A 19,641-nucleotide genomic window follows, 5' to 3' on the forward strand; every position below is an offset into this window, starting at 1 on the left:
ATAGGATCGCGTTAGTTCTTGGTAGGATTCGTATCAGTATGGTTTACTCTAGTCCTATATGTAAATGATATTTTACAAATTGGGAATAATGTAGGAGTGCTATCATGTGCTAAATTTAGTCATCTAACCAAATTAATATAAAAGACCTAGGAGAAGCCAATAGAATAAAATCATAAACATTAATTATAGAAGAACATAAACAATCTCAATTAAATAAATTGAATGATAGAAATTAAAAATTAATCATATGACATGTTTGGGGTTTTGAATTTACCCTCAACCAAATAGAAAATTTAACCTAACATAATTGAATTGGGAATAAGAGAATTGATAAAACTAATCAGGGAGATTAATTCAAGTAGATAACTCTGCTTCAATTCCTTTCGGTTTCTCTACCCAAGATGCCGAATCCTTAATGGACTTTCTTTCCAATTTAAAGGCAATTGATTTCCTTCCCTTAATTGCCATGCACATGCCGCCCACTTTGACAATTTCCTTTTTCTTCAATTTGCTCTCCATAATTAAATCCCTTGCACGTGAACTTAAGCTTTGGCAAGACATACATGCAATCTTTTTAAATTGGTCAAGTGAATCTTGGATGCACTTATAAAACCATGCACATTAAACAAGTTTCCATTTTATGCATGCTTGTTCCCAAAGTCTTTATTAATCTCCATGAAATCCCATATGCTTCCGAATGTGCATCAATTAATTAATTGGCTTCCAAAAATCTTTAGTTATTTCCTTTTCTAATTTCTTCAAGCATATTTCTTCTTAAATGCTCCAATTTAATTTCTCTTTAATCCTAGAATATACCTAAAATAACAAAATAAAAAAAAACTAAGACAAAAATTAACATAATAAAATATAATTTACTAAATTAAAGATTAACTAAAATAACTAGAATATTTAAGACCAAAATAAGAAAGAGATGGAGAAGTTAATAGAAAAATATATAAAAAATATGCACTTATCAGACAGCAAAACAAATAGTATTTTTGATCTTAGAATAGCTAAAAACCTCAAGAAGGGCATAAAGAGCAAAATCATAATTTTTAATGGAGCCCAACTGACGTAGCATTAACCAATGATATGGTAGTATCCTATTCGAATTAACATACGCACTTACTGTAGACCTACACATACGGAATCAATGCGCACACGTTATACGCAATACACTAAATCAAAGTTTGCTGACTTTTGTATTGATCGATTACGCGGCAGCGTATTATTGTACCGAAAAGCGCACGTATGATATGTGCATATACACATAATAACAACCCTGATGACGTGTGCCATCCAATTATAGCTTGCCATGTTGCGAAATCTTGTGCGTCCAAATTATCTTCATTCAATGGGTATGATCTACTCATTGTATCTATAAATAGGGGGCTCATCCCTAATCTGATAGCACTGAATCCAAATTTGAGCTCAATTTTTATGTAATTTCTTTCCTATCTCGTGCATTTACATATTTTAATATAAAATTACTATTTTACCCTTAGTTCAATATGAGTGGCTAAATTAATTTCAAGCTTGAGTTGAAGATTAAGTCTTAACATGATCCATGGGCTTAATTTGGCAAGTTTATTCACTATGTCTCTTATTTAGGTGGATTGTTTTGACTCATCGTTAATAGATGATAAATCTTGTCTTGATTTTGAACATTATACCAGCTCCTTAACACAAGATCATTATTGTTTAATAGAGAGCGTATCTAAGTTATTTAGTGGACGATCTTATCACATTGTTGATAGACAGATTGTTATCGCTTGGTAGAATGTGTACTTGATACCACATTTAGCAAAAAGTTACTTCCCTTAGCACAAGGAGTGCTTGATACCATATTTACTAGAAACTAATGAGGATTGAAAATTCCCCCCTCATAAATTAATTGGAACTAAAAAGAAATATTAAACTCATGTTAAAGTGTTGAGTGTGAATTCAGAGACATAAGTGTTTCATTTGAATTGTTTCATTTTAATTTATTGATGCCATTTTTTTTTATCTTTGTACTGTTCAAAAATCACATCTAACCAATTCACAAACGAAGCTAGAAATTTAACCATACATGTGATTAAATTTACCTCTTTGTACGATTGACACTCGTCACCATAAATCTATACTATAATATATTCGTGCGCTTGCAAGTACAATAAAATTATTTATAATTTATTTACAAATATGGATATATTAAAAGTGTTCATTAGAACAAATAGTGACTTAGAGATAAATATGTAATTATAGAGGAAAGAAATTTATCATTGGCCTACCTTTAATTACGATCATCAAATAGAGAGTCTATTAAGTAGTTATTATTGGTCTAAGATCAAGGCTAAAATTAATTAAAAGGACTTTTAGTAATTAATTTTTTTAATTACATGGGTTACTACAACACAACTTTGGAATTTTAGTGAAATAGTTGAGGGTTAACTTAATAGTTTTGGTGTTCAATGAGATGGCTAGCCTATCTACTAGCTCAATTTCAAGCTAAATTTTAACTCTAATAAGTATTTATATAAAGGAAAGAAAATTAGAACATACGTATATTTTGTTTATAGATTATTTTAAGAAATTAATTATAAAAACTTCACATTATTTTCAATAATTTCAAATTAAGAATAAATTTTGAATAGTTCTAAATAAACTCTCATTAATATAATTATTAAGCTTCAATTAAACTAAGAAAATATATTTTTCTCATGATATCTTATAAAATTTATTGGCTATAAAAGTTATGCTATTTATCTCATGAAATTTATTGGCTATGAGAAGGATCTAATTGAGCAATTTTTTGAAAAAAATTTATCTTAAATTTAAAAATTAAAGTAAATTTTTATGAATTATTTTTTTTAAATGAGCTAGATTTACACGAATTATGGGTGAAATATCCCTATTGAAAATTAAATTATACTTTACTTATTTATTCAAAAATAAAAATAATCACGACTTACTGTTATTTAGTGCTTGTTTGGTACGACTTATCTAATGGTCATAAGTACTTATAAACTCTTATAATAATTTTTGTTATTGTTTGGTTATTTCTACTAGCAAAAGCTTAAATGTTGGGCTTTTGGAATTAGAGATTGAAAATTGTTTGTAAATGTTAAAATATTTATAATATTATCATTTATTTGACAATTTTATTTTATTCTTTTCATAACATAAATTTAAAAAACTTACTTATTAAAGTAAATCAAACAACTAAATTTTTTTAGATAAAAACTCTACTAAAAAGTTGTACCAAACGGAGACGTATAATATGTTTATTCACTGGAGTGGGAATGAGAAATATAGATTCCTCTCACTTCAGTGTTTACTTATAAATTTTAAAAGAAAAGTGGGAATCCCACTTTGTGGTCCTCACCACTTTTTTGGAGTGGAGAGTGGGATTCCCACTCTCATGAAGGGAGGTGGGAGTGTGAATCCACTCCCCCCTCTTCCTTTTTTACCCTTATTTTTATTAAATGTAATATAATTTATATTTAATAAAATAAAATAAATAATAAATTTTTTATTTAAATAGTATTATATTATTTAATAAATTACATTTATTAAAAATAATAATACTAAACTTATTTAAAAATAACATTATTATTATTATATTTAGTTAAAAATAATAATTTACATTGATTCTAAGTTAAAATTATTTAAAAATAATATTATTATATTAAAAAATAACAGTACTATATTTATTTAATGTTAGTAATTAATAATAATAAATATTTTATTTTAAGAAAATATTAATTTTTTACTATATTATTAATAATAATATTTCATTTGTGTTGTTTTTATCAATAATTTTTTATTTACATAATTAAAATTATTAAAAAATTGTGATTTACATAGTTAAGAATATTAGTAATTATTATTAATTTATAAATATAATAAAATGAATAATTTATTTTTTAAATATATTTTTATTAATTTTGTAATAAAAAATTATAATTTTTTAAATAAGAATAAAATTATAATTTGAAACTATTTACTCAAATATAAGACAATATAAACACATAAATTAGATTTTAATTTCAATTTCATACTTAAAAAATCTATTCTCACTGTTATTCCAAACTCCTAATTTCAAGATTTTATATTTTAAAATTCTCACTTTAATCTAAAATGAACTATGCTACCACCTGTGATTTGATTAGAGAATTTAAAAATAAACAGGGATGCTGTCCCAGCAAAATTAGTTGATTTGCCGGATGAAATTTAGTTATAACTTAGACCCCTCATTAAAGAAATTTGGGTGCAAAAGACAATCTTTGTAAACCGAAGCTGTGCTAATTTCGTGAGGTGTATGTGTTTTCTTTTCTACTCAAGAATCCAGAAGTTGAGTTTTAAGAGTGGCCGCTCTTTGTGCTGCAGCTAGAGTATATAAATTCTGAAAGAGAGTAAGCGACTAAGCGCTATAGAAAAGGACAAAAGAGAGAGAGGCTGGAGAAATGGCTACTTGCTTGTGGATTCATCCGCATCAGCATCAGCCTCAGCATCATCGTTATCGCCGATACAAATCAAAGCCAATTATTTCTCAAATTCGATCGGGCAACTTCTCTGGTTATTTTCATCGTCATCGTCATCATCGACTCAATCACAGAATTTATTGTAATTACGATGATGATAGAGGCAGGAACCAGCCACCTAATTCTTCTGGAATTCAACTTTACCGTGATATAGAGAGGTTGCTTCTTCTGTACGCTTATATTTATTTTTCGTTGTTTGCTTGTTCTGGTATTTTGATACCAAAAAGAGAGACAGTTTATACACACACACAGAGATGGCTCCTTTAAAAACAAATGAAATAGAATCTACCTTATTAATATTGGTGATTGATTAATCATTTTTTGTTTTCTTACCTTATTAATAGTGTTATAATATGGGACAATTTATCCTTGAAAAAAGGAAATATTGAATCAATTGATTGCAAATTAGGCGATTTTTCAATTTCTTTCCCTTCTAGAAAAGCTACCAACCTTAGGGAAAATGGAATTTCCACCACGCCAACCAATAGCTCTGATATAATTTAAGAATACGAATTATTGTTGTGCCCATAAACTGGATTATATGGGTGCTAGCTTGTTCAGTAGGTAAAATATTTTGGGTTTAAACTAGAGGTCTAGAGAAATATATGTTTGTTTTAATTCAAGATCCTGCATTTGTTAAAGTCTGAGAAAGCTATTAAACCATGAGGTTTAATTTTAATGGCATACGGTTTAATAGCTTTCTTGGACTTTAATAAAGTCCAGCATCCTGGACTAGATCAATAATCTCTCACTATATAGACAAATACTTGAGAAACAGCTGCTAAACTGAGAGTGTTCTTCATTTTTTATTCATCTAGTGGAAACCTTTTGTGCTTTCAGATTACTTACGGAGACTGTGCAGCAATCGCAAGGTGCTTGGGGTGGTTCAGCCAACTGGAGTGAAGTGGAGGTGTAATCTGAACTTTTTTTTTCCTTTTATGTTTCTGCATAGTACCTTCTAGTTTTAGCTTTTTTACTTGTCAAAACTTTCTTTTTCTTTTATTTTTCTGCTCACTACCTTTTGGTTTTTAGCTTGTTTACTTGTCAATGTATTTTTTCATGTAAGTGGATTGCAGAGACTATGCACCCCATTGAAAGGTACCCATTTGCTTGTACCCTGACACTTTTACCCATTGTGGGAGAGTAATCCTGGACTTGACTATCCTCAAACTATAGGTTTGAGCAGTTGTTTCAGAGAAACTATTTATTACATGTAAAATATCTCCCCATAATCATCTCTGAAATACGAAGAATGCCAGTTCTTGCAGGATTAACACCCTTAAAAATTATGTTTAATCTTCTATAGCTTGCTATGAATCTGGATTCCTTTCGTAAATTTTGGCTTGCATATTCTGGCATTCAGGAAGCCCAACTGCTCTTGCGTGAAGGGGATACAAAAATTATTGGTGCTAAATAGGGAATAGAAGCTGATTTGAACTTTTTTGCTAAACAAAGTAGTCATTGCTAAAAGATGATCACGAGATTAAGTCAAAATTTTTGCCGCCATATCAACTCACTTTAGGTTCTTGTAGAAATTTTTGGAAGGACAATTCATGCTGAATATCATATACGAAAGTCAATAAAAATTTTCATGGGTTCAAAACTTAGTGACAATGTTCACATTTGTTTCAAACAGGAATTGCATATAATCAGAAAAATATCTGCCTTTCTTTTGAATTTTTCTGTTTTTATCTAAACAGGTGTTCCCTATAAACTTTATTTAACAAGCTCATCGTTATAACATCCAGGGAGCATGGGTTCTGAAACCAAGAAGCTCAAAACCCTGGTCAGTGGTCCATTTCATTGGTGGTATATTTGTTGGAGCAGCCCCTCAGCTGACATACCGTTTATTTCTTGAGCGTCTTTCAGAAAAGTGAGTTGGCTTATCAGATAGAAAGGTTGTTTATCTGCAATGATCATCAAATAATCTATGCAGCTGCTAGTGGTTATAATCTGTTAGACTCTGTTTGTTACTGGTTATAGTTTACGTTGTAGACTGCAAAATCCTGTGCATCAAAATTCTTTCCGCAAGTAGAAATACTTCTATGGAGTGCATCATTTTGTGATGTCCAGTTGTTATTTGAGGGTTCTGATTTACCATTTAACCTCTTTTTATTACTGACGGTTTGATCATGCATTGTTGAGGATAAAATGAAGTAAATATTTAACTCTTTTTCTTTTTTTGGCGTTATCTAGGGGTATTATGGTGATTGCAACACCATATGCAAGTGGATTTGATTACTTCTACATTGCAGACGAGGTTCAACTCAAAGCTGATAGGTGTTTACGATTCTTACAAGAAACGGTGAGTTTCGATCTATCATCTATGGAACTATTTTTCTTTTTTAAGGCTTGTGGCCCTGTAGTCACCTCAGAATTAAACAAATAATCAATATTAAATTTTGGAGGTGACTAGCTCAAAGATGCTTTATTGTGCAGGTACAAGATCTTCCTACTTTTGGCATTGGTCATTCTTTGGGATCTGTAATCCACCTCCTAATTGGTATGCCAATATCATTTTATATTACAGTCTTTTAAGGTGAAATCACTTTTATTTGCTGCAATTTATTTGACTGATGGCTTGTCTGTCATCAGGATCAAGGTATGCTGTGCCTAGAACTGGAAATATATTAATGGCTTTCAACAACAGGGTACCTGAATTCTTCTCCTACCTGCTGCTAATTGATATTTCTGGCTTTTTGCAACCTATTTGTTGTCCTAAGATATTTACTATTTTACACGATTTATATTAATGATTCAATGGTGAATTAATTTCTCCTTGTTTTTGCAGGAGGCAAGTGTAGCTATTCCTTTGTTCTCACCTGTTTTTGTCCCAATGGCCCAAAGCATTGGACCCCTTCTATCGCAAATTGCATCATCTCCAACAGTTCGGCTTGGGGTGAGAATCAAAGTTACCAGGTCCTTTTTGTGAAGAAATTTAGAATTGTTTATCAGGCATTATTTTAGTTTTTTTATTATAATTTTTATTTTTGGGTATTTTTCATGCTAAAGGCCGTCTAGTGATCTTTGATTAAGATATTTATAAAGACATGTGTTTACCTTCTATGGTATTCTGCTCCTCTATTTGGTTTATCATTTTAGTAAATGTAAACTTTTGTTAAAGCATTGAGCTCCTTTATATCAGTTTTGTGTCTTAGTTTCTCTCTGTTTCAATGGCAATCAGTAGGAGGCTTGTCCCACCCCCTTCCTAAAGTTTTCCGCTTAATAATGGCATTAGATCCAGCTTGCAATACCGTGTGCCTGGCTTTCACATTTTGATGCTATTTTAGTTATGCTTGCTCTGATTCATCCTTTAGTTGTCTCCTTTGTCTAGTCTACATTTTCCCAGACAGTTTAATGTGTCTTATGATGCTTCTACTTCTATCTGGCCAATTTATTTACTATCCTATAAAGTATCATCCTTAACCTCATTATCTGTTCATAATTGTTTGTTCACCGCAAGGATTGACCCTGTCATCTGTCAGTACCCTTTTCGGAATGCATTAAATTTTGAGCCTCACTTAGGGCTACATGTTCTAGCTGAGCAGGTATGGTCTGTTTGATTGTGACTATATGATAGATTAACTCACAAATTGGACTTTTATAACACTCGACTCCCTGAGATGCTTCTTCTGAATGTTATAAAACCAGTGTTATGGCTCCTGGATTCGTGCAATGGTTTGGTTCTTGTTGAGATCTTATTGTTCTTGTTTAGGACTGTCTCTTCAAATTTTAAGTGGCGATTTATTAGGTTGATCTCAAGTGTTCCTCTTCACGGTATTTACTGTATGATATTTTTACCTGCTTTGTTTTCCCCAATTTTCCTCAACACATCTTCTATTTTCTGTTGCATTTCAACTGCTATTCATACTGGGTCTGCTAACTACTAACAATTTCTCACCGGTTACTTGTTTTAATGAATACTTGCAGGCTGAGATGACTTTAAAGCAATTAGAAAACCTTAGTCCCCCAATTATGAAGCAAGTTCTTCCTTTGGTTGAGCAACTCCCTCCTCTGTACATGGACTTAGTTAAGGGAAGAGAAGAATTTACCCCAAAACCTGAAGAAACTCGACGACTTGTATGTTAAGTCTCTAACTGTCTACACTGCAAGTTAATTTTTATCTTTTATTCTTGATATATTTTCTCTGTTAGAATTTCCTAATGTTTCTTGCTTGTTTGACTTAAATTACTTCGTCAACAACATGATTGCCCATTATGAACTATCTCAATTTCTCGGTATCTACAAGAATTGAATTCAACTCTTTAAAGTATGATCAATCATCTGGTATTATATCATGTAACCATGTACGATATGTGATGGTGAATGTATGGCATTTTTGGTGATGAGATGTATTTTAACACATGGCATCTTGATGGTGGGCATTCATAAGTTTGCAGAAGATTCTTAAGATGGCATTTTTGTTAATAGCTTGAAAATGATTGCCGTAAATCACATCTGTTTTAGAACTACATTTTTCTTTCTGAAATCTTGTATGCTTCTCTGTGATTTATGCTTCATACCTGTTTCAGATCAAGTCATACTACGGCATATCGAGGAATCTTCTCATAAAGTTTAAGGATGATTCAATTGATGAAACTTCAACTCTAGCTCAGGTGCTTAGCTCAGATTCAGCGATAAGTTCAATGCTAGATATGTCAATTCGCATGTTGCCAGGAGACCACGGGCTTCCTCTGCAGCAGGTATCTTTGCACCAAATATTCAGTGAACTAAATCTCTATGGCTTTGAACCATTCAATTGTTGAAGATGATTCTCATGCAATATCTGCAAATCTGGGGAGGGTGTACTGATTACGTCCATTTTTTGGTGAAAGAAGCAAACATCTTAAATATTATATCCATTTTTCAGGCTCTTCCAGATGTTCCTCCTGCAATGGCAGATGCAGTAAACCGTGGAAGTGAGCTGATTGCCAATCTGACTATAGGTACCCCATGGGAAACAATCACCAAAGAAGTTAGCAACTCATTTGGTGTAGACTCAAGGATTCTTCGTGCAGATATATCCAAGGACATAGAACATCTTGTGGATGTGATCTCATCTTGGATGGCTTCAAATAGAAGTACAAAACTTCTTAGGCCATGATGGGGTTAATATCACCAAGTGATGGTATACAGAAAAGTTACTAAGAAAAAGGCTACAGCGACTAGGATACGAAGACAGAATTGCTATGCATACACTCTTCTATGTATATTATTTTCTGTCATATCAATGAACTCTTAATTGCACAAGCGAAACAAATTAAACTCCAGCAGTTTGGAGTTATTGTGGCACATCTTTCTTCTTGGTTGTGCAATGATCTCTTTCTCTCTAACCTGGAAATAGTCTGAATTGGACGAAAGTAGAAGTATTCCATAAAGTTTAGTACTAAAGTAAAGATGAAAATAATTTGAATATAGTCATAGATCTTGAATGGATAATTTGAAGAATAACAAAATTATTAAATGATGCCCTGTATTAAAATAAACTGATTATACTCATAAATCTTAAGTGGATGATTTCAATGGAAGCAAAAGTGTTTTATGAAGCCTAATAAAAAAAAAAACTTGAAAATTGATTGGTTATAGTAATAGTACTATATGAAGCATAGTGTGTAAGGGTGGGCAAATAAATTGATCCAATTCAATCTGACTCGATCCAAATTTTTTAGGTTCGAATCCGATACGGATTGGGGGCCAAACTTGATCGGATTGATTTTTTTAAATCCGATGAGATTGTATTCGGATCGGGTCAATCCGATAATTTGTTCGGATTGCAAAAAAAAAAAAAAACAAAAAACATAAAACCTAATTTCTCAACACCCATACACGCAGAAACACAAGCGTAAGCCGCCACCAGCCCACCACTGTCCAAAACTCCAATTCCAAAAGACCAGCATCACCGGCACTAGTCACCACCACCAAGCCGCAACTATCCACCGTAAAATCAAACCAGCAAATCGTACCATCGCTGTCCACTATACCAAGCCGTAAGCCTCTATTCTGATTGCACCAACCACCACTTAGCACAACAATCTGTGGTCGCGCCAAGCTGCCAAGGCCACCAGGTGATGCCAGTAATATTGAGTTCTGGAAGTTAGTCAATTTTTTTGAGGTTGGGATTGTTTTGTTGACATGAGGGATGCTGTGAATTCGTTTGATATTGGCGAAAGTTATGAGAAGTTGAATAATTGTGATTTTTGTTATTCTTTTAATTTGTTGAAACGATTGTTCGATATTCTGTGGAATCAAAATTTTGTAACCCCTAAATTCACAGTCTTTTTCGAATCAATGTGAATTTAAATCATTTCTTTATTCTAATATTCTCACATTTAAATCGTTTCTTTATTCTAATATTCTCAAGAAACAATGGAATATAAAATATTAAACTTCCACTACATTAATTTAGTATCAGAGTCGAAAACCTACTTGAAATTATTGTAGACACTCCACCATCAACTTCCCCCAACTCTGATCTCACCAAACAACCTAAACACTGCCACTTTGTTTTCCTTTTCTTTAATTTTCTTTTTTTTGGTTTACTATATTACCAAATTAGATAAGCTAACCACCACAATTGCCTCTGTTCATAACCACCTTGTAGCCAATCTAGTAAATTTGCTATCAATCAAGATCACTAACCAGGTTAGAGAAAGCCAGTCACCAAATCGCAAGCAAAATCACCATCGGCCACCACAAAATTGCTGAAAAATAACAATAGAAGCCGCGATGCTGCCATTTGTTGATTTCCACTGTGCATTGTCTAGCATCACCACCAAGGATCAACTTTCCTTCACCAACATCGTCTTTTTGACGAATTTTCACTACTAACGACACATTGATTACTGAAATTAAGCCCAACACTTGCCAGTACTTGGTTTTAATTTTGTGGTTAGATCATTGCAAATTAGACCAAAATGTTCCCACCACTGTGCTCCTCAGTCCTCACTACAATAGCAGCCAAATCAGACCTTAAACAATTAGATTCATAGTCATGGGCTTTATTCACTAGTCAAGTGAATTATAATTTTTCCTTTAGTTTATATTTGAGTTTTACAAAAAAAGAAAGAGAATAAAAAAATAAATGAACATAGAAAAGAAAAAATTTAAACAAGTGAGTTATTGAAAAAAAAAAAGATTTGAGTCTTGAAACCACAACGTCACCGTGAAGATTTCATCTTCAAAAAAGATGTTTTGGTTAGAATACTGAAGACTTTGCATTCAATTGCTTGACACTCAGAAACTTCAAAATAGAAAATTTTTACACATAAAGGTAGAGATATGAGTTTGATAAAGTTGTTAGTAAAGATGTTCGTAAATAATGATTTTGTTACCCTTGTTATTACGCCATCAAAGGAGAATATTGATTGTCCGTTCATATCAAATTCATCTCTTCATGATCCTGTGATTGATCTAGATCAGCTGCCAAAAGTTTAATGACTATATTGATGTTGTGGAATGAGAAGAGAAAATTGTTAATACATCTTTTGATCTCGTAGAACAAGATGAGATACTTGTCTGTGCAATCTCATATTGTTCTTTTGATGATTTGCTTGAAGAAAATAAAGAAGATTAGTGCGATATTTATGATGGTTAGTAGATTATGAGAAGACTAGTCATAGGTGCCTTGACTATTGCTCGCATATTCTTTAAGTAAATCTACAGATTGCATGGTTTACCGATTTCTATTATATCTTATTGAAATGCACGGTTTCCTAGCCATTTTTACAGGACATTATGGAAGTCTAGTAACACTCGTTTGAATTTTGAAAGTGTTTAATCACCCACAAATAGATGGTCAAACTGTTTTTTAGGAAATCACCCATATTGTCTAGTTAGCAATAACTCGAAGACATGGGATCAAAAGTTATACTAATTCAAGTTTGATTATAACTATTCTATTATGTGTAGTACTGATTAAGTCCTTTTTAGGTAAATTATAGATATAATCTAGGAGCACCATTAACTTAGCCTCAGTTCTAGATTTAATTCACAAAAACAATAAGGCAGAAGACTTTAAATTACTTTCCTTATTGTTATTTTCATAATAGTTTAGGACTTTATTTTTCTTTTTTCTTTAAGGTTTATGATAATTACTGGTAGTATAAACAACCCACTCTTTTAGATTCCAAAGTTTTGTGTGAGTTTTTTTTAGTTTAGTTAATTCTCAGGATTTTATGGAATCAGTGAGTTTTAACCCCCTAAGTTCATAGTATTATTTTGAATCAACGTGAATTTAGACCGTTTCTTTCTTTTGGTATTCTAAAAAATCAACAAAATATTAGAACATTAAATTTCCGTCGCATCAATACGCTGACAAACACCCAAACAAAATTTGTAGGGATTTGAAGTTGATTTGCTTTTTTAAAAAAAATGACAACCCTAAGATAATTGCAAGATCAATTATCTTGATCATGCCATACTTTGTTGTCAAGTAAAACAAGCTCTTAGTTGTTCTCTTTCCAAGAAACAAAAAATAAGCTCTCTAGATCTAATTTATGAAAGCAATAGCATCAAGAAAATATCCTATAATCCTAATCACAATCTATCACATAGTTTAGTTCTTTAATAATAATGGATCGAAGACCCTAAACTAGCAATCAAATCGCCATCAAATTTAGCTAGTTGGCCATTTGAACAAACAAGAATGAAATTCTAAAATAAAGTGAAACACAAAATTTTCTACAAGAAGATGAAGAAATTCTAATTTTGAAACTTTATTAATAACTAATAAAGAGATTACTCATGCAAGTCTAAATTATTCAATAACAAATTCATTAAAGAAAACCAACAAAATACAAGAGAAAGAAAGGCTTATTGATTAAATTATGGCTATGACAATCAAATCTTCTCTCCAATTTGCCCACGTCTCTGTTTCTTACAATCTTCTCTCATTTGAAATTGATTATTCACCTTTTTCTTCCCCCCTCCCTCTATCTAGGGCATCTAACTTGTTGCCTTTATGTAGTGTTGCTGTCCTACTGCTTGTAGAATTAGTGAAACTTATTTTTAACCTCATTTTTCCTTACAAGAATAGGTTTTTGACCCAAGGAAATAGGCCCATGTCAAAATAGCTCCAAAATCTATTTTTATTATAATCCAAATTTAGAAATCCAACTAGCCCTTCAATAATTAATCTTTATAACCCAAATCTGATCTAATAAAATAGGATGCAAGTAATGTTGAATATCCGGTTGATGGAGCTTCTGGTTGCAAGAAGAGCTCTAAGTTTATAAATTAAAGAAGATAAGAAGGTACAACATGAAAACATCTTTCATACTAGATGCCATGTCAATAATAAAGTACATGGTATGATTATTGATGGAGAGAATTGCAGTAATGTTGCTAGCACCAGTGTAGTTGAAAAACTGAACTCGACAATTTTGAAATATCCTAGGCCATGTAAGCTACAGTAGTTGAATGATTGTGGAGAAGTTAAAGTAGAAAAATAAGTACTTGTTTCATTCTCAATTGGGAAGTATAAAGATGAGGTATGTGTGACGACCATGGTAGTTTGATAGATATGTTATTCATGATGGGTGTACCAATTGATACTCTTCTGTACTTAATGAAAAACCCATTATTCTTGTACCTCTATCCCCAAGACAAATGTAAGATGATCAAGTGCGGTTAAGAAAAGAGAGTGACTTGAAAAAGGAGACTGAGAGTTCAAAATCAAGAGGGGCTGAAACTAAAAAAAGAGAAAAAAAGAGTGAAAAAGAAAATGAAGTTTCAATTAGTGAGAAAAGAAAAGAGAGAAAAAAAAGTATATATATATCTATGTGAAGGAGAGTGTTGGAAGGACTTTAATTTTAAAACAGTCTATGAGTACTAATGAACTTAACCCATTTTTGCCTAGTGTTATTATTTCTCTTTTGTAGGAATTTAAAGACATATTTCCTGAAGAAACAACTAATGGCTTATCACCAATAAGAGGAATTGAGCATCAAATTGACTTTATACACAAAGCACCAATTTCGAATATGCCAACCTATAGAAGCAATCCCAAGGTGGCAAAGGAACTTCAAAGTCAGGTGAATAAGCTTATAAAGAAGGGGTACATTTGTGAAAGCTTGAGTCCTTGTGTGGTTCCAGTGTTGGTTGTACCTTAAAAGGATGGCTCATGGAGGATGTGTGTTGATTGCCACAACACAAACAATATCACTGTAAGGTGTAGACATTCCATTCCTAGATTAGATGACATGCTTGATGAATTATATGATTCTTATATTTTTTCCAAAATTGATCTTAAGAGTAGGTATCATCAAATTAGGACGAGAGAATATGATGATGAAAAACTACATTAAAACAAAATATGGCTTATATGAGTGGTCTATTATGTCATTTGGATTAACCATTGCATCTAATACTTTCATGAAATTAATGAATCATGTTTTGGGTGCTTTTATTGGTAAATTTGTGGTTGTATACTTTGATGATTGATACAAACCTCGTCAAGAACTGACGTGACTCTAATCAATTTAGTCCACAAGATTGAATCTAAACCTGGAATTGAATGGAACCATGACCCAATGCTTAATGAAAGCACGAACCTTGGTATGTGAAGACGCCATAATCAGTTATGGATGATCTGATTGATAAGTCAAGAGTTTGAACGCCGCATAAATTCGATAAGTTCAAAGAGTTTGTATAACCAAAGAAAATTAACTCTCACCAATTGCATCAAAACTGATCTTCTTTGTTTATTGGAAGTGAGTACATTATATAGGGCTGGTGAGAGTTAATTTTAAGTAAATCCTAAACCAAAATCAAATCGGAATCTGAATCTAAACAAGTAGGAAAAAATCTAAATCAAATTAGAATCCTAATCTAAGTGAATAGCTAAATCAAATCAGAATCCTAATCTAATCAAATAGGAAAGACTCTAAATCAAATCAGAATCCTAATCTAAGCGAATAGGAAAGAATCTAAATCAAATTAGAATACTAATCTAATCAAATATGAAAGAATCTAAATCAAATTAGAATCCTAATCTAAGCGAATAGAAAAGAATAAAAATCAAATCAGAATCCTAATATAAGCGAATAGAAAAGAATCTAAATCAAATCATAATCATAATCTAAGCGAATAGAAAAGAATAAAAATCAAATCAGAATCCTAATATAAGCGAATAGAAAAGAATCTAAATCAAATCATAATAATAATCTAATCAAATAGGAAAGAATCTAAACAAATTAGAATCTTAATAAGCTTAAATGCCTTACATTAATTAAAATGGAAACTCGGCAATTAAAAGAGAAATAATTGATTTGTTTCTCCACTAGCCTCCTTAAGAAACGGGAAAGTATCCAAAAAGAGAAAATAATATATTTTCCTGCCATAATGTGCAAGCCAACTTCAAGAGCCTGAATCATGTGCAATTCTTTCAATGGGCCCCCACAAATTTGATTGAGCCCAAGTTGCTTGAATCAACCCATTAAGTGCTTCTTTGAATTTCTTTGCTTGAGCTCTTGTGACGGGTCTGACGGGAACTTGAATAGGATTTGAATATGTCTCATTCCAAATGCTTGTGAAAGTTTTGTCCTCAGTCTCATCAATGATATTGGAAAAGATCTGTGACTCAGAGTCCTATTGCGCTCATGCAAGTGGACAGTTCAAAGAATTCTTGCAGTAAAATATGGAATCAAGAGATTTGAATTTCATCTCATCAACCACAATTTCCTTATCCGAATGGATAACAGTTCTTTTCCAAAGATCTTTGACTTCAAGAACAAATTGCTTCCTGACAAGCAAATACTCAATTTAAAGACATGGTTTGCAAAGTATGATTTCACAGTCCAACACATCAAAGGTGATAAAAATCTTATGCTTGATTTCCTCACCCGTCCATCTATAAAAAGCCCTGTTCTCATCTCTTCCATCACAACCATCCTAATTATAGCCATGAATCGTTCACTCCCATTCAAAGCTTTAACCCAAAAAGCTTTTCCCCTAAATCTCACTTTTCGATCAGTTTTCCAAATCCAAGCCTTTGCAAAGAAATTCCTTTATAGGTATTTCATAAATGTTCACAGAAACAACCCAGAAAGGTTTCCCTCTTTATGTTTAGAGCACCTGTTTCTCACTGGCTTCACCATTATTCCAAACCTCACCATCTCTGAAGATGAAATATGGTACATGTGGTGTCTCACAGTCTTGTTTGCTACAAAGCTTGTTTTTCCTGTCCTCCCAACCCTCAGGCATATCTCCACCCCAGGTCATGCACCTACACTTCTCTGGACGCTCCTTGAATGGCTTTCACCACTCACCTGGTGGCGTAAGCAATTGCAGAATTTATCTAACTTTTATCAGTTAGATAGGATTCCTGAACAAGAAGCAGATATGTTTACTTCGGTATTCATAGTTCACTGATCATATTTCCAACATCCTGAAGCAAAAGACTACTGGACACAGGACATGGCGTATGAATGGAAAACATTCCCTCATCCTTTCCCTCTTAATCATGATCCAACAATCATCTCCACTCTCAAAGCCTATTTGTTAGAACTCAACAATATCCAACCTGTCCCAGCAAATATTCACCATACATCCATTGGTCCTTCCCACACTCTTGACGTTATACCAAGAACCCAAATATGTACTCCAGGATCCAGCTCCAGTCCTCATGGAATTCTTGTTCGTGAACAATGACTTGACTACACCAATGTTCTCTTCCAAGACGCCCAAGACCCTTAGGAAGACTTCCAATCCTTATTGCCAACACAAGAAACTCAGTACACTGTCACTGAACCAGGTTCTTCATCCACTCAAACTCTAAAAGAAATCCCAGAATTAGATGAAGACTACCTGATCCACCAAGAAATTCAAAGAGCAAAAGAAGACTATGAAAATGAAACTGGTGACGTGTCTCCATCCAGATTTCCCTTAACTCCATAATAGCCTCAAATGGCTACAGAGTCATCCGGGAATCTTGACTTTTTCAGCTTTCAATAAATGATAGGGGTCCTGTCCTGTCTAAAGTGTGTTTCAGATTTTTATGCTTTTAAGAGTGAATTATTTTCTTTTGTCGTTTACTTTAAAGAAAGATAAGGGTCATGTCTTATCTTGGCTTTCCAGCTCTATTTAAGAGCTCTTCCGTCTTTGTAAAATTCAGATTGCCATCAATAATATTTCTAAGTTTCCATAAAACCTATGGCTCACTAAGTTTCTCTCCTTCTTCTAGGTAACGAAGAAAATACTTGAGTTATTAAACTAAGAGCGTTCATCTCTATTTTCTATACTGAGTATGCTCTGCACTTGCCTTTCTTAAAGGATCCTATGTATAAGAAAAGTCCTGATTTATTTATAAAACCGATTTAAAATAAAACTGTTTTCTCACATCGTTCACCCTCTTTGAAGGTCAGAGACGACCTGTTTTTGGGTGGTATCGTGATCAATGGTTTTTGCTTTTTCGGGTTTTATATCTTAGGGATTATGGGTATATCGACTGGAAACCAGAACTTGCGGACTACTGGTCCAAAGGGTAGTCTAGCACTATCATAGTTCAGGTGTAACAACGCCATGTACCTAACCCTAGTGGTATCAGAGCCAAGCGAACTTCTCAAAGGTGGTATCATGGTTTAAAAACTCAAGTATTCTTATTCAAGACCTAGAAGAAACTCTATCAAAAATGGCATCTTCCTCTTCTTTATCAGAATAGCTTCATCAAACTCCTCTCCTATTTCTCTCTCTTCTACCCTTTCCTTACCTCGTTCTTGTCACAAACATGTAGTCTCAAACATAGAAAATCTTGTTGAATACTCGTATATTCCTGAATCTGCTCAGATTAATGAATCCTAATTCCCTGTTATGAGTCCATATCATCTTTACAAACAAAAGACCTCATTCACCAGAAGTATTAAAACCCTGATTTCTACAAAAAGACCTCTTCCCAAAGAGTACATCCAATCTTCACGATTACCAGCTGGAAATGAGAAGGATACACACCTCCATTTAGGTGGTGTCAGGCTTATCCTCACCTTACATGACAAAAAAGGCTTACCCGTCACGGCTTGAATTGCTCTCCTTGACACAAGGTTCAAACAGTATTAGCATGCTGTCATTAGAACTATTCTAACCACTCTCCATGCTGGAAGTGTCTTGTTAACCTTCTACCCAAATTTCAACATGTCTTTAGAAGTTCCCAACCTTCCAACAACACTGAAAGTCCAAATCCAGCTTTAAGGAGCAGAACAAACATCTACTTCCAAAATAACCACACTCCATCATCAAATAGTGTATCGATTGCAAAATCATGCTCTAGATCTCCCAACTGCACAAGCATCCAGTGATGCACTGATGATTCTTGCAGATACAGATACAATTCTGACCATAATCCAAATTCCCAAACAAATTCAAAAGCAAGAGTTACTCAAACTCATGCCTTTAGAATGGCTTACCAACTATGAGCAATTCCATCAGAACTCAGAACCTGTCCAGACTTCTCAAGCTGTCTTCGAAAGAAGACTAGATGGACAAGTCAAGTTGTCTTTTCAGACTCCAGATAAACCAAGCCCAGAACCTCCACGACTTTCCTATACTGCTATGATTACAGCAGTTTCTACTGGCCAAGAGTTGAACCTTCCAATCTATGGATTTTCCTAAGAAGGTTATCCAGTATATCCTAACAAAGTCAACGGTCATTTCTTATGGGATGTTCCAGAGGCCCATTTGTGTAATCCCGATTGTCCCTGCTTGGATGACACAGATGACGACGAAGAGTTTGAAAACATGAGAAGACGGAGAAGAAGAAAGAAAAAGCCTTCTACTCCTAAAACTCTGTGTCGGCCCTATCCTTCAGGACCACCGGATGATCCAGAGTCAGATCAACCTTTACCCATCTACAAGCAAGCACTCAGTCAAATAGAACAAGAGTCCTCATCTAAGCCTGTCCTTGTCCAACCACAAATCAAGTCATGCTTAATGTTCTAATCTTCTAGCCAATCATACCAAGAATCCTTTCCTCCACTCGAACGACACACAGACCCTCAAACCAAAATTGTTTCTCAACCCTATGTTCAATCACCAATCACAACCTCTAGAGTACCTGAAGCACCAAAGCAGTATGAGGCAGTGCTAAATTGGCAAGCACAAAATGCCAGTGCTCAGAATCAAGCTC

At 33.3% G+C, this 19,641-nt stretch overlaps 2 protein-coding genes across 4 annotated transcripts in view; one reads left to right on the top strand and one right to left on the bottom strand.

The window, feature by feature from the left end:
- Window positions 1-19,641, bottom strand: part of LOC127899148 (uncharacterized) — a 62,956-nt gene that overhangs the window by 14,244 nt on the left and 29,071 nt on the right. The window lies entirely within an intron of this gene.
- Window positions 4,170-9,859, top strand: LOC102625268 (uncharacterized). Its single transcript, XM_006478506.4, has 10 exons — window positions 4,170-4,684; window positions 5,367-5,436; window positions 6,275-6,399; window positions 6,723-6,831; window positions 6,966-7,029; window positions 7,122-7,177; window positions 7,318-7,425; window positions 8,457-8,606; window positions 9,059-9,229; window positions 9,397-9,859. Exons 1-10 carry the CDS (start codon window positions 4,449-4,451, stop codon window positions 9,628-9,630), a joined length of 1,323 nt encoding a protein of 440 aa, XP_006478569.2. The 5' UTR covers window positions 4,170-4,448; the 3' UTR covers window positions 9,631-9,859.

This window comes from Citrus sinensis, chromosome 8 (assembly GCF_022201045.2).
Source record: "Citrus sinensis cultivar Valencia sweet orange chromosome 8, DVS_A1.0, whole genome shotgun sequence".
Taxonomy (NCBI): Eukaryota; Viridiplantae; Streptophyta; class Magnoliopsida; order Sapindales; family Rutaceae; genus Citrus; species Citrus sinensis.